The 12,823-nt window shown below is 41.0% G+C and overlaps 1 protein-coding gene across 1 annotated transcript in view; it reads left to right on the top strand.

Moving 5' to 3' along the window:
- Positions 1-12,823, top strand: part of KCNMB2 (potassium calcium-activated channel subfamily M regulatory beta subunit 2) — a 501,876-nt gene that overhangs the window by 280,765 nt on the left and 208,288 nt on the right. The window contains exon 2 of the mRNA XM_044292337.1: positions 3,382-3,501. Coding sequence (XP_044148272.1) covers positions 3,446-3,501 — 56 coding nt within the window. The 5' untranslated portion in view covers positions 3,382-3,445. The remainder of the gene's footprint in view (positions 1-3,381; positions 3,502-12,823) is intronic.

Here is a 12,823-nt window from a genome sequence, read left to right as displayed (position 1 = left end):
AGACATATGAAACTGCAATAGCAATCATTTCAATAAGTTTTGGCCCGAGCATGCAGCATACAGATGAGATAAAGTAGAGACGTCCTACAGATTACATATGCATTATGTGTCTGGCTGGATAGGCAATCCATGCTGAAAATGCATTTACAAAATGCTACATTACACAGGACAACGAGCTATCAAATAGGGCAATAAATGGCAAGATTTAGTAAATGTCGTTTTTAGGTACCTCAATATAGCCATGAATCATCAACTTTCCTAATGTTTCATTATGCACAAGCTTTCAATATACGGTTTCCATGGAAACAGTCCTTCAATGATTCTTAAGCAAGCGTGTTTATGAATTGGATAGAAATGAGGATCGTCATTTGTTTAGGCCTTAAGCTGACAACAATAACCGTTATTACTTTACTGCTTATTATACATTTACTACCATCTTTCAAAGCAATTGTCTTACCAATGTAATATGACTGCTTGTTTTTGCTGCTAGGATTTTCCACACCTAGGGCAAAGATGTTGTTTTGCAACCCCCTCCCGCCCCTTTGAAACGTAATTCCATTCTCAACCATCCAATTAATGTAACGTAATCTTTTTATTTATCTTTTAATCTTTCTGCCAAAATAAAAGAGCTTTCAAACAGGCCGTCACCCCCAAAACATCTGTCTGCAGATGAGTGACTGACCTGGCTATAAACCAATGTTATGTCTCACGGACTGTACAAAAAGCGTTGACTTATAGGATGGCGGCCTCCCAACTAGGTGGTGCCAGAGGAACAGCTTTCTTTTCTTCTTTGGAGAGCTAATTTGCTTTTCCCAGAAGTGCATTGCGTGACCTGTCGGACTTCTTACACCTACAAAGCACACTCTATTCTGAGAAATAGTACATCCTCCTAGATCTGTTGGTTTAAGCTTAATCAGATCATGCAGCAGCTGCCCTGCACAATTACAAATACCCCTCGGTCCTGACTGCGCCCAGGGCACATGGTCCATTTGCCCTCCCTGCTATGCCCCTGCTATAGGACAAAAGCTGGTCATACACATAGGATAACTGTTCTGACAGCTATCTCTCCTGATCCTCCCACATGTATGCATGCTCAGCTCAGCCAATCATGCATATGTAGTGAATGGGGAGAATTGAGAAAGCCGCTGCTAGACACCTCTGTCAGTGGCTTATCTCATAAGAATAAAAGGATCAGGCAGCTGAAATCCAGCTAAAGACGATCTGCCAGCTCACCCGACATGTCTGTTTAAGCCAATACTTGTATTATCCATAATATAACAATCCCGGAGCATTTCTCTTGTGCCATTTTCCTATCTTAACTCTTCTAGGAAATATATGACTAAGGCCTCTTGCACACAAACGTATTTTCATTCCATGTCCGTTCCGTATTTTTTGCGGACCATATACGGAACCATTCATTTCAATTGGTCCGCAAAAAAAAAAAAAATGGAAGGTACTCCGTATGCATTCCGTTTCCATATTTCTGTTCCGCAAAAAAATAGAACATGTCCTATTATTGTCCGCATTACGGACAAGGATAGTACTGTTTTTTTAGGGGCCAGCTGTTCCGTTCTGCAAAATACGGAATGCACACGGATGTGATCCGTATTTTTTGCGGATCCGTTTTTTGCGGACCGCAAAATACATACGGTCGTGTGCAAGAGGCCTACAACTAGACATTACCATTGTCCTTGTCAATTGAGGGTGTGCCTACACACTGGGTGCACTGGTGACAGAATGGTGGACATGCCCAGTAGCCCAGCTATAGGAGTCGCTGTGATCATAGCTGCAATGGGACCACTAAGCCAGGGGGCCCATAAGCCTATCCTTACTACACTGATACTTACTAGTCAGGACCATAGCTGTATCCATGGGTCACAGACCTAATGTGGCATCAGGGGTGCACCACCAATGAGACCAGGTGAGGCCAGCACTAGGTAGGGGCAAGAGAGAGGCAGCCGAAGGGCCATGTGCAGAAGGGTTAGGTTAAGAAATTGGCATTGGGGAGAGTGGGACGCCGTTTCAGTTTTCTCCTCAGGCAGCAGCAGCAGAAAGGCTAGGTGCATCCCTGTGTGGCATAACAGGTGAGCTGTAAAGAAAGGCTATGCAGATTAGAGGTTGTTGGGTTCTGGAAATTGGGGTGCCAACAGATGCTGTCCGTGTGCTATCCGCATCTTTATGTCCGTTCCTATACTTTGCCACAAAATGTAGACCGTGGACCCATTGAAGTCAATGGGTCTGCAAAAAATGCAGATGCCACATGGACCGCATTCTGTATTTGGCAGATCCGTGGTTTGCAGACCACAAAATACATATGCACCCTAAAGCTTAGATAAGCCTTTGGTGAACTTACAGGAGCACTTCACTGCATTTCTAAAAATCCCCTACAGTACAGCTAAATTATTGCCTTCACGAGCTAGAACAATATGGTTAATATGTGTATATTAGAAGATTGTTCATAATTTCATTGCCTATTATATTAGTTTAAATGACTCCAAAGGTCAAACATCAATTTAAATATGTCTGAGACTCTTGAATGAGGAAAGCATAATAATGTGCTGCTGTTCTGAAATAAGAAATGATCCAAATAATTAAAAAGCAATATAAACAGGATGTATACTATACTATATATTGCGCTACAAATGACACAGAGCCTCCTCTTTGCAAGTGAGCTGGCAATAAAATGGTTAAAAACCATAAAAGCAATAAAGGAAAAAGAGACAAACCCTGGAATGTATTTTACTTGCATCAGTGAACATCAGACATCATGGAACAGGAGCACCTGGCCACGTTGCTAAGATTCTCCTGAGCAGTGTCGGTGGGTGGGGTGGGGTGGGGGGGATTTACTGTATTCAAAACTGAGGTGATATTTAACTACAGGTTTGGTAGCAGATCAAAGTGGCATGAATGCATCATGGAATCATATAATGATATTGGATACATTTCTGCTCGGCATAAAAAGAATTAGAAGAAACACGAGAGGATTAAATAAAGCACAACACTGTAGCATCCTAAACTACAATTTATTAAAAGCCTAGAGGATTATGACTTTACGGCTACTAGGTCACTGTTGTCTCCTCAGTTTCCACAGCAAAAATCTACTACGGCAGGAATAAAGAGTGCCTTATCTCACACTGCTGGAAATGAACATGTGAAAATCAAAGCCAGAGATAGTGCTGTCAATTAAAAACTGCAAAGCGAGAGAAGAAGCTATATTATTTTATGTATTAGTTTACATAATCCGCCAATCTGCCTCTTAATTTGAGAAGCCTTGGAGCGTTAAGTGGCAAGATAAAAGTTGCACTAAACAAGCCTGTGGGCAATGGGTACTGATTTTCATCACCTTCTTCAAATGAGTGACTCAAAGTATCCTTCTCTTAGGTCACTACATCATTCCGCCAAGTCCACCTCTGTCAGGAAAGGCAAAGCTGGACAAAACTCTAAGATGTTTATTTGGACCAGTGGCCGGACCTCCTCATCATACAGACCTGATGAAAGAAGGTAAGACTCCCTTAACTTCCTTTAATGCCATCCAAGATAGTCTTCATGATGTTTAGTTCCTTAACAAAATAGTAGTTGAAACTGGGTTAATTTATTAAGTATATAAAGTGATGTAGCCTGTACCTATGTGTACAGTACATCACTATGCAAATAGAAATCCTTACTGCAACATGAAAAATTAGGGGTTGTCTCACAACATTAGTGATCCTGTCATTAGTTTTGAATCCCCCTAAATAGCCCTAAATAGTTTATGGCTAATCAAGTTCAATGAGAACTTTCACGTGCTCACATTGACATTTGTGACAAGATGGTCAGTGGGTCACCCATGAAGATGTTTCTAAAGAATCTGTGTTTGGTCCATGTGTCCTTTTTTGCTCTCCATGTGTCATCCATATTCCACAGACACTGCTAGAGCAACTCCTACAAATGGTCAATGAAAACCATGGACCAAAGACGACATCCGTGTTATGGTTGTGGTTTTCATGGAGCCTTAGATTTTAATATACATGTGGGATTCGTAATCTTGGACAAAAAAGAGTATGCTTCTGTGGTGTCGCCACAGACTCACATTTCTTGGAAAACCACTGATATGTGAATATACACATTAAAGGGAACCTGTCACGTTGAAGATGATGTTTGAGCAGCAGGCAGCATGTTGTAGAGCAGGAGGAGCTGAGCAGCCTGAAATTTATTTTATAGGAAAAGATTCAGTATAACTTGTAATTTATACATTTATATATCTGCTCATTCTGGGCTTTGAAGTCAAGGAGGATGTCCTATCAGTGATTGACAGCCTTCTCTCTATGACTGTGTATACAGAGATAGCTGTCAGTCACTGATAGGACCGCCTCCCTGACTTTAAAGTCCAGAATGAGCAGAAATTTAAATAAATGAAATATAAAGTTTAGTGAATCTTTTCCTATAAAACTATATATCAATCAGCTCAGCTCCTCCTGCTCCATAACATGCTGTCTGCATCTCAGGCACCATGTTCTATGCAACAGGTTCTCTTTAAAGTCAGTGTCGAGACCACGAACACTACACATCCATGATTCACTAATGTGTGAAAGAGGCCTAAGTCTGCTGGTTGTTCCTTCAAGTGCGGTGGATTAATATTAACTGTCAGCCATGTTCTCACATCCACCATTTGCTGAAATATAGCAGAGGTAGTAAACTCCACAGGAGGGCCCTGCTTCAAAGTCGGAGCGAGATAGCTCCTAGCAGGCCACATTTGGTTACATTTCACACCTCCATTCAGACGGATCCTGCAGAAAAACCTCCCTGCAGAGGGTCTAAGCCATTCCCCAGTTCAATCGAATCTAGCAGACAGCATGGAACCGGTGATTTATAAGGTGCAAACAGGATACATGTGTGTACCGGTGGCCACGATGAACATGCCCATGGTCTTAGTTTGATGGTGGGATGCCAGGGAAGTGAGCTATACATACCTCCCCACAGAAACAACATAGCGGCACCATGTTTGGACTCTAGTTGTACCCGGCTTCCAGGAGGATCAATTGGGCCCGGAACCACCTCCCGTCAACATTCTGGTCTGGAGCTATGAACCCTAAAGTGTTTTGTGGGTCATTTAATGCCAGCCCATAAGAGGGGGGAGTAGACCCTTCCCAGAGGAGGGGCCCGGCTACAGTTTAAAAGGCTTGTGCTAGCAAGCGGGCGGGTCTTTTTTCTGAAAGGGGGTCACATTGTGCAAATGTGTTTGGAGAGATCTGGAAACCAGCTGACATCACTGCCCTCCATGTGAATACAGCAGAGTGACATTCATCTACCTGGTAACTGACTTGTACTCTGTGTAATCCTGTTTGTACCATATTACCTGTATTTGTAACCTCAGACCACTGTATACAGTTGCAAGAAAAAGTATGTGAACCCTTTGGAATGATATGGATTTCTGCACAAATTGGTCATAAAATGTGATCTGGTCTGCTTAAACTAATAAACACACAAATAATTAAATGTTACCATGTTTTTATTGAACACAACATGTAAACATTCACAGTGCAGGTGGAAAAAGTATGTGAACCCCTAGACTAATGTGGGTGACATGAGGTGTCAGCCAACTGGAGCCCAATCAATGAGATGAGATTGGAGGTGTTGGTTACAGCTGCCCTGCCCTATAAAAAACACACACCAGTTCAGGGTTTGCTTTTCACAAGAAGCATTGCCTGATGTGAATGATGCCTCGCACAAAAAAGCTCTCAGAGGACCTCCGATTAACAATTGTTGACTTGCATAAAGCTGTAAAGGGTTATAAAAGTATCTCCAAAAGCCTTGCTGTTCATCAGTCCACGGTAAGACAAATTGTCTATAAATGGAGAAAGTTCAGCACTGCTGTTACTCTCCCTAGGAGTGGCCGTCCTGTAAAGATGACTGCAAAAGTACAGCGCAGACTGCTCAATGAGGTGAAGAAGAATCCTAGAGTGTCAGCTAAAGACTTACAAAAGTCTCTGGCATATGCTTACATCCCTGTTAGCAAATCTACGATACATAAAACACTAAACAATAATAGATTTTATGGGAGGATACCACAGAGGAAGCCACTGCTGTCCAAAAAAAACATTGCTGCACGTTTACAGTTTGCGCAAGAGCACATGGATGTTCCACAGCAGTACTGACAAAATATTCTGTGGACAGATGAAACCAAAGTTGAGTTGTTTGGAAGAAACAAACAACACTATGTGTGGAGAAAAAGAGGTACAGCACACCAACATCAAAACCTCATCCCAACTGTGAAGTATGGTGGTAGGGGGCATCATGGTTTGGGGCTGCTTTGCTGCGTCAGGGCCTGGACGGATTGCTATCATCAAAGGAAAAATGAATTCCCAAGTTTATCAAGATATTGTGCAGGAGAACGTAAGGCCATCTGTCCACCAGCTGAAGCTCAACAGAAGATGGGTGATTGCAACAGGACAACGACCCAAAGCATAGACGTAAATCAGCAACAGAATGGCTTAAACAGAAGAAACTGCGCCTTCTGGAGTCGCCCAGTCAGAGTCCTGACCTCAACCCGATTAAGATGCTGTGGCATGACCTTAAGAAAGCGATTCACACCAGACATCCCAAGAATATTGCTGAACTAAAACAGTTCTGTAAAGAGGAATGGTCAAGAATTACTCATGACCGTTGTGCACGTCTGATCTGCAACTACAGGAAACGTTTGGTTGAAGTTATTGCTGCCAAAGGAGGTTCAACCAGTTATTAAATCCAAGGGTTCACATATTTTTTCCACCTGCACTGTGAATGTTTACATGGTGTGTTTAATAAAAACATGGTAACATTTAATTCTTTGTGTGTTTTTTAGTTTAAGCAGACTGTGATTGTCTATTGTTGTGACTTAGATGAAGATCAGATCACATTTTATAACCAATTTGTGCAGAAATCCATATCATTCCATGTATATTCCAAATATATAATTTAATCTCGTGCTGTCTTGTATCTCGATCAAGAATCCCCATGTCCGTGTTTCGGCCTAGTATTAAGCTACCGCAGGTTGGTTTCTCACCCTACATAATCCTGTTAGTGTATCGGGCTTATATCAAATGAGAAGCTGGTGGCAGATTACCCGGGTTGAGAAGGCGCTGTTTCGCTGCGGCAGTGAAAAGGCTCTCTCAGCTTGTTGCCTCTCTGTGCCCACGTGGACAGGAGGTGTCTGTGTAAACTGTACCAAGCTGACCTTACATGCTCCTCCAGGAGGGCGTAAATTCACGTCTTGGTAACCAGGGACCATACCGCGTCTCGTGAGTTTGACGTAGTTGACGTCAAGCGGACACGAGGGGTAATATTCCTCACAGTTATCATTACAGCCCCTCCTAATCCCCACCTCTTCACTCTTGAAAGATGTCTACTGTAACGTCTTTTCCAGGAGACATCAAACAAGAGGAGATGGAGGGGTTGCCAATTAACTCAAGAGACTTCACAAATGAAGGAAGTCCTAGGAGACACTTCTAGCCCATAACTGAATAAAAGTTATTTGGTAGTGCACCTGTTGTGACCCCTTAAGATTGCTATAATGAAGTAGCAGCAGCACTAGGAATTAACTCAGCTCTTTTAAGAGGTCTTATGGCTTTTTACTGATGGCTAGTTGTTTCAGCAGAGTGGGATGGGGGGATGGGGGATGGGGGGGCGTGTTTACTGCGTTTAGACCCCAACCTAGCATTATGCTATCAATGTCTTTAGTGACAATATTTCATAAGCAACAATATAAAGTAATGAAGTAAATTATAGGACATTTTTTACAGACTTTTATTTATTTGTTTGACCTTAGCTTTCATTAAATTACATTCATGTGGCAATATAACCTGTACAATTTACTTATATTAGCATTTTTCCTTCCATGTGCTCTTTTTTATTATGCCACACAATTCTCTACTGAAGTATATCACCTACCACTTTTTTTTGCCCATCCATGTTAAACATATTGGAGAAAATTTATCAGTGCCACTTTTGTGGTATTAAAAAGTCACAAGTTATGGTTCACACCATATTTACGCCATAATTTGCCAATTATTGTGCTTCTCGCAACTTTTTTGTACTAGCTATAAAAGGGGTGGAGTTTCCCACCTTTACTATACTAAACTAAACTGGAGTAAATTGTAGCGGCTGGCGTATATTTCAGTTTATGGTGCATGGAGGACCAAAGATGCATCTAACATATTAAGAGGCATCAGTAGGTCATTAAACATATCAGTGCAATATGTGATACTCTAACTGAGTCATTACAGTTTGCCTTTCTCTGACCACAGTAAAATAGTCAAGTGAGGCTGTTTGCTGTGTTAAAGGTTCAAACAATGGAGGACGTTAAGAGCCAGGACCTTCAAAAAATGATATCTAGAAAACCATTTGCTAGAGTTGGGAAAGCATGCCCAGCTGAACACAAGTTCGGCTCGAGCATCGCTATACTAGGCCAAATTTCGCGTGTGCGCAAGCCAGTGTATTTAAATCTAATTTAGCCTCTATTTCTGGAAAGTTTCTGTCAGGATTTGAACTCACAACCTTCTACATTATTACAGCCCAGTCACTATAGAGCGACATGGTCCGTTGCCAACTATACTAACTAGTAGTAAGTATTCCTATACAGCAGAAGTCTAATTTTTTTTTTTTTTTTTTTATTAAAGTAACTAGACATGCAGCTCTATAGTGTAGTGGTTAACGTAGAAGTCTGTGAGTTCGAATCCCGTCAGAAATAGAGGCTAAATATAAATATTAGATTTTTTCAGTAATTGTAAAAAATGTGTAAATGCAAAATATATATATATATATATATATATATACATATATATATATATATATATATTTATAGAAAGATAGATAAAATCATACTTATGATATATATGAATGCATATTATGTGGGAAACTACTACTGATGTTTTAGTCATAATATATTTACATACAGTATATTATAATATATTATATATTCTAACTAGATAATATATGTAAATATATTATGGCTAAAAACATATATATATATATATATATATATATATATATGTTTAAATTAAATTCAGCCTCTATTTCTGAAGGGACTCGAGCTCACAACCTTCTACATTACAGCCCAGAATGTTAACCACTACACTATAGAGCTGCATGACCAGTTACTAAACAAAAATAAAATGAGACTTCTGCTGTATAGGAATACTTACTACTAGTAAGTATTACACTGCCTGCCACAAAAAAAAATAAAAAATATGGGGTTAAGGTCTGGCATTGTCATCTTGGAATATGCCCGTATCATCAGGGAAAAACAAATCCATTGATGAAATAACCTGATCATTCAGTATGTTCAGGTAGTCAGCTGACCTCATTCTTGGAGCACATACTGTTGCTGAACCTAGACCTGACCAACTGCAGCAACCCCAGATCATAGCACTGCCCCCACAGGCTTGTACAGTAGGCACTAGGCATGATGGGTGCATCACTTTATCTGCCTCTCTTCTTACCCTGATGCGCCCATCACTCTGGAACAGGGTAAATCTGGACTCATCAGACCACATGACCTTCTTCCATTGCTCCAGAGTCCAATCTTTATGCTCCCCAGCAAATTGAAGCCTTTTTTTCTGGTTTGCCTCACTGATTAGTGGTTTTCTTATGGCTACACAGATGTTCAGTCCCAATCCCTTGAGTTTCCTTCGCATTGTGCGTGTGGAAATTATCTTACTTTCACTATTAAACATAGCCCTGAGTTGTTCTACTGTTGTTCACATCATTCAGGATTTTTTCCCCGCCACATTTCTTCCTTGAATACGATGGGTAACCAATATCCTTCCTGTTTTTAATAATGTGTTGGACAGTTCTTAACCCAATTTTAGTAGTTTCTACAATCTCCTTAGATGTTTTCTCTGCTGGATGCATGGCAATGATTTGACCCTTCTCAAATAGACTAACATCTTTTCCACGACCACGAGATGTGTCTTTCGACATGGTTGTTTAAGAAATGAGAAGCAACTCATTGCATCAGTTGGGGTTAGATAACTTGTTGCCATCTGAAAGATAATCACCCATGCAGTAATTATCCAATAGGAGGCTCATAACTATTTGCTTAGTTAAATCCAGTTGGTGACTTTTTTGGGGGACAGGCAGTGTACTATACAGCAGAAGTCTCATATTTTTTTTTTTTATTTTTTTTTTTAAGTAACTGGCCATGCAGCTTTATAGTGTAGTGGTTAAGATTCTTGCCTGTAATGGAGAAGGTTGTGAATTTGAATCCTTCCAGAAACTTTTCAGAAATAGACGGTAAATTAGATTTAAATACACTGGGTGTCCCCAAGCACTGACTCTATATATGGACATAGCTATATATGGAGTCAGAGCAGGGACTAAAGTCCCGACACCCTCTCTCTTCACAGCAGTGGGTGCCTGGTTTAATGCTCAGGTTCCTCCTTTGACTTCCATTGTGCTCAGGTGCTCTGTAGAACACCCGAGCATCGGGAAGTGTTCTACTCGAGCACCAGAGCACACAAGTACTTTGGTGCTCGACCAACACTACCATTTGCCCATTTTATACAAAAATTAAAATAGGCTGTTAGTGTCAGTTTAAAGGGAAAACAACATGTTTTGCCATGTGTCCTCTCTTATCTGTTCTATTTCTTAATGCTCTAACTCTAAATATCACACTGGGACCATTACATGGCAGCTTTTTGAACCAGATTTTGGTGACACACTTTATTATTTGAGTTTATGGGGATCTGCATGTCCCTTATAAAGGGTCCAGAACTTCCTGTGAGATGAATTGTATTGACTATTCTACAGAGGGCCATAAGCTCCCATCACAGTTATTGATAAGACAGCTCCCATTATAATGAAGATGATGAAAGTTCAGCCTTCCTGACCGCATACTTACGGCTTCTTCATTTAGTTATGAGAATATAGAAGGAGGGGATAATTAGATTTTCTTCCCAGCAGGTAGAGGCTCTTAGCATAGCATAGAGGAAGAGAAGGTACATAGGCTGAAGTTTAAAATTCAAGATGGCATCTGAACACTGACATACAAGTGTCTGAACTCTAGGGGGTGAGAACATGTTGGGATACTATTTTATTATTGTTTTCATTGCAAAAATGACTTTACTATGTATATGACTGTCCAGAAACAGCTTACTGTGATATGCTGTTTCCATAGCCCCCACACTGCCATGGGAGCTTATGAAATGGCAAAGCACTGACCCGTTCTGCTGTTTCCAGGCCACCTGGTGGTCAAGACATAGTCACAAATCACCTTAGTAATGCTTTAGGGCAAAACTGATCCGTTTTGGACCACTTGTGAGAGCCCTGAACGGATCTCACAAACGGAAGGCCAAAATGCCAATGTGAAAGTAGACTTAAAGGCAAGCTTGTGGATTACAAGCAAAAACCAGAGAGCGCAGGCAGTGGTGTTATGTGCGAAGGATTTCACTGAAAGTGAATCTAAAGGTTCATGCACACGAAAATGATAAATAATAATGTATTTATATGAGGCTACACACACATCCTTATTTTTTGGCAGATCAATGAGGCCATTGCTCAAATGATAGAACATGTCCAATTCTAGTCTGTATTGCAGAAAAGAATAGCCCTATGTATTCATAGGAATGAGAAAAATATAGAAAGCAATTGAAAGGAATGCGTATTTTGCAGATCAGTTGCCTGCAAAATGACACAACCTTGTGTATGAAGTCTGAGGGAACACATGGATGTTTTGTCTGCAAAAAATTAGTTACTTAAAACTTTATTACTTTACTACTGATGACCTATCTTATAGATAGGTCATTAGTATCTTATCTTTGGGGGTCTGACACCCGACACCCCCGCCGATCAACAGTTTGAAAAGGTACCGGTATTCGCAGTAGCACTGCGGCCTTCTGTCTGCTCACCAAGCACAGTGCCGTACATTGTATTGAATAGCAGCTGTGCTTGGTATTGCGGCTCAGCACCATTCACGTCAATGGGGCTGAGATGCTGCTAGGCCATGTGACGGATGAACGTGGCGATACTTGGCCTAAGCAAAGCTATAAGAAGGCCACTGCAATATTGAGAGTGGGGGATGCCTTCTCAAACAGCTGATTGAAGAGGTCCTGTGGGTCGGACCCTCACAGATCAGATACTGATGATCTATACAGAGGATAGTAAAGTCTTGGAAAACCCCTTTAAGGCAGACTGCAGAGTTTGGAAAGCTAGAATGAATCAGCTGAAAAAGCTGACCAAAAGTACAATAAAGTAACTGAAGAAGGCAACACCATGTTTTGAAGCTGCATTTATGAGTAGTACAGGCATACTGTAGCAGACAGGCATGCATGTCATATTGGTAATGACAAAAGCTTCTATAACGTTTACCAAAGGAACTCAGAAAAAGTGTTCTTAGCCAGTGGTCATTACAGTATATGACATACAGTAGGAGTTGGTTACCTCCAGAAAGATACCAGTAAAGCATGTGCCCTATGTTCCTAGTCTTGAAAGCAAGTTTGGGCAGCACGGTGTCTCAGTGGTTAGCACTGGTGCCTTGCAGCGCTGGGGTCCTAGGTTCAAATCCGACCAAGGGCAACATCTGCCTGGAGTTTGTATGTTCTCCCCGTGTTTGCGTGGGTTTCCTCTGGGTACTCCGGTTTCCTCCCACACTCCAAAGACATACTGATAGGGACCTTAGATTGTGAGCCCCATTGGGGACAGTTGGATGATAATGTTTGTAAAGCGCTGCGGAATTAGTAGCGCTATATAAGTGTGTATAATAAATAATAATAAATAAGTTGCCTGTGAAGAAACAAAACAGGAGAATGTAGCTACATTGAAGGATCAAAAAAGAGAGCCACAGTCTTGCAGAAAGTAAAATCAAAGAATT

This window comes from Bufo gargarizans, chromosome 4 (genome assembly GCF_014858855.1).
Source record: "Bufo gargarizans isolate SCDJY-AF-19 chromosome 4, ASM1485885v1, whole genome shotgun sequence".
NCBI classification, from domain to species: Eukaryota; Metazoa; Chordata; class Amphibia; order Anura; family Bufonidae; genus Bufo; species Bufo gargarizans.
The sequence above is the reverse complement of the archived record's forward strand: the minus strand, read 5'-3'. Positions and strand labels throughout refer to the sequence as shown.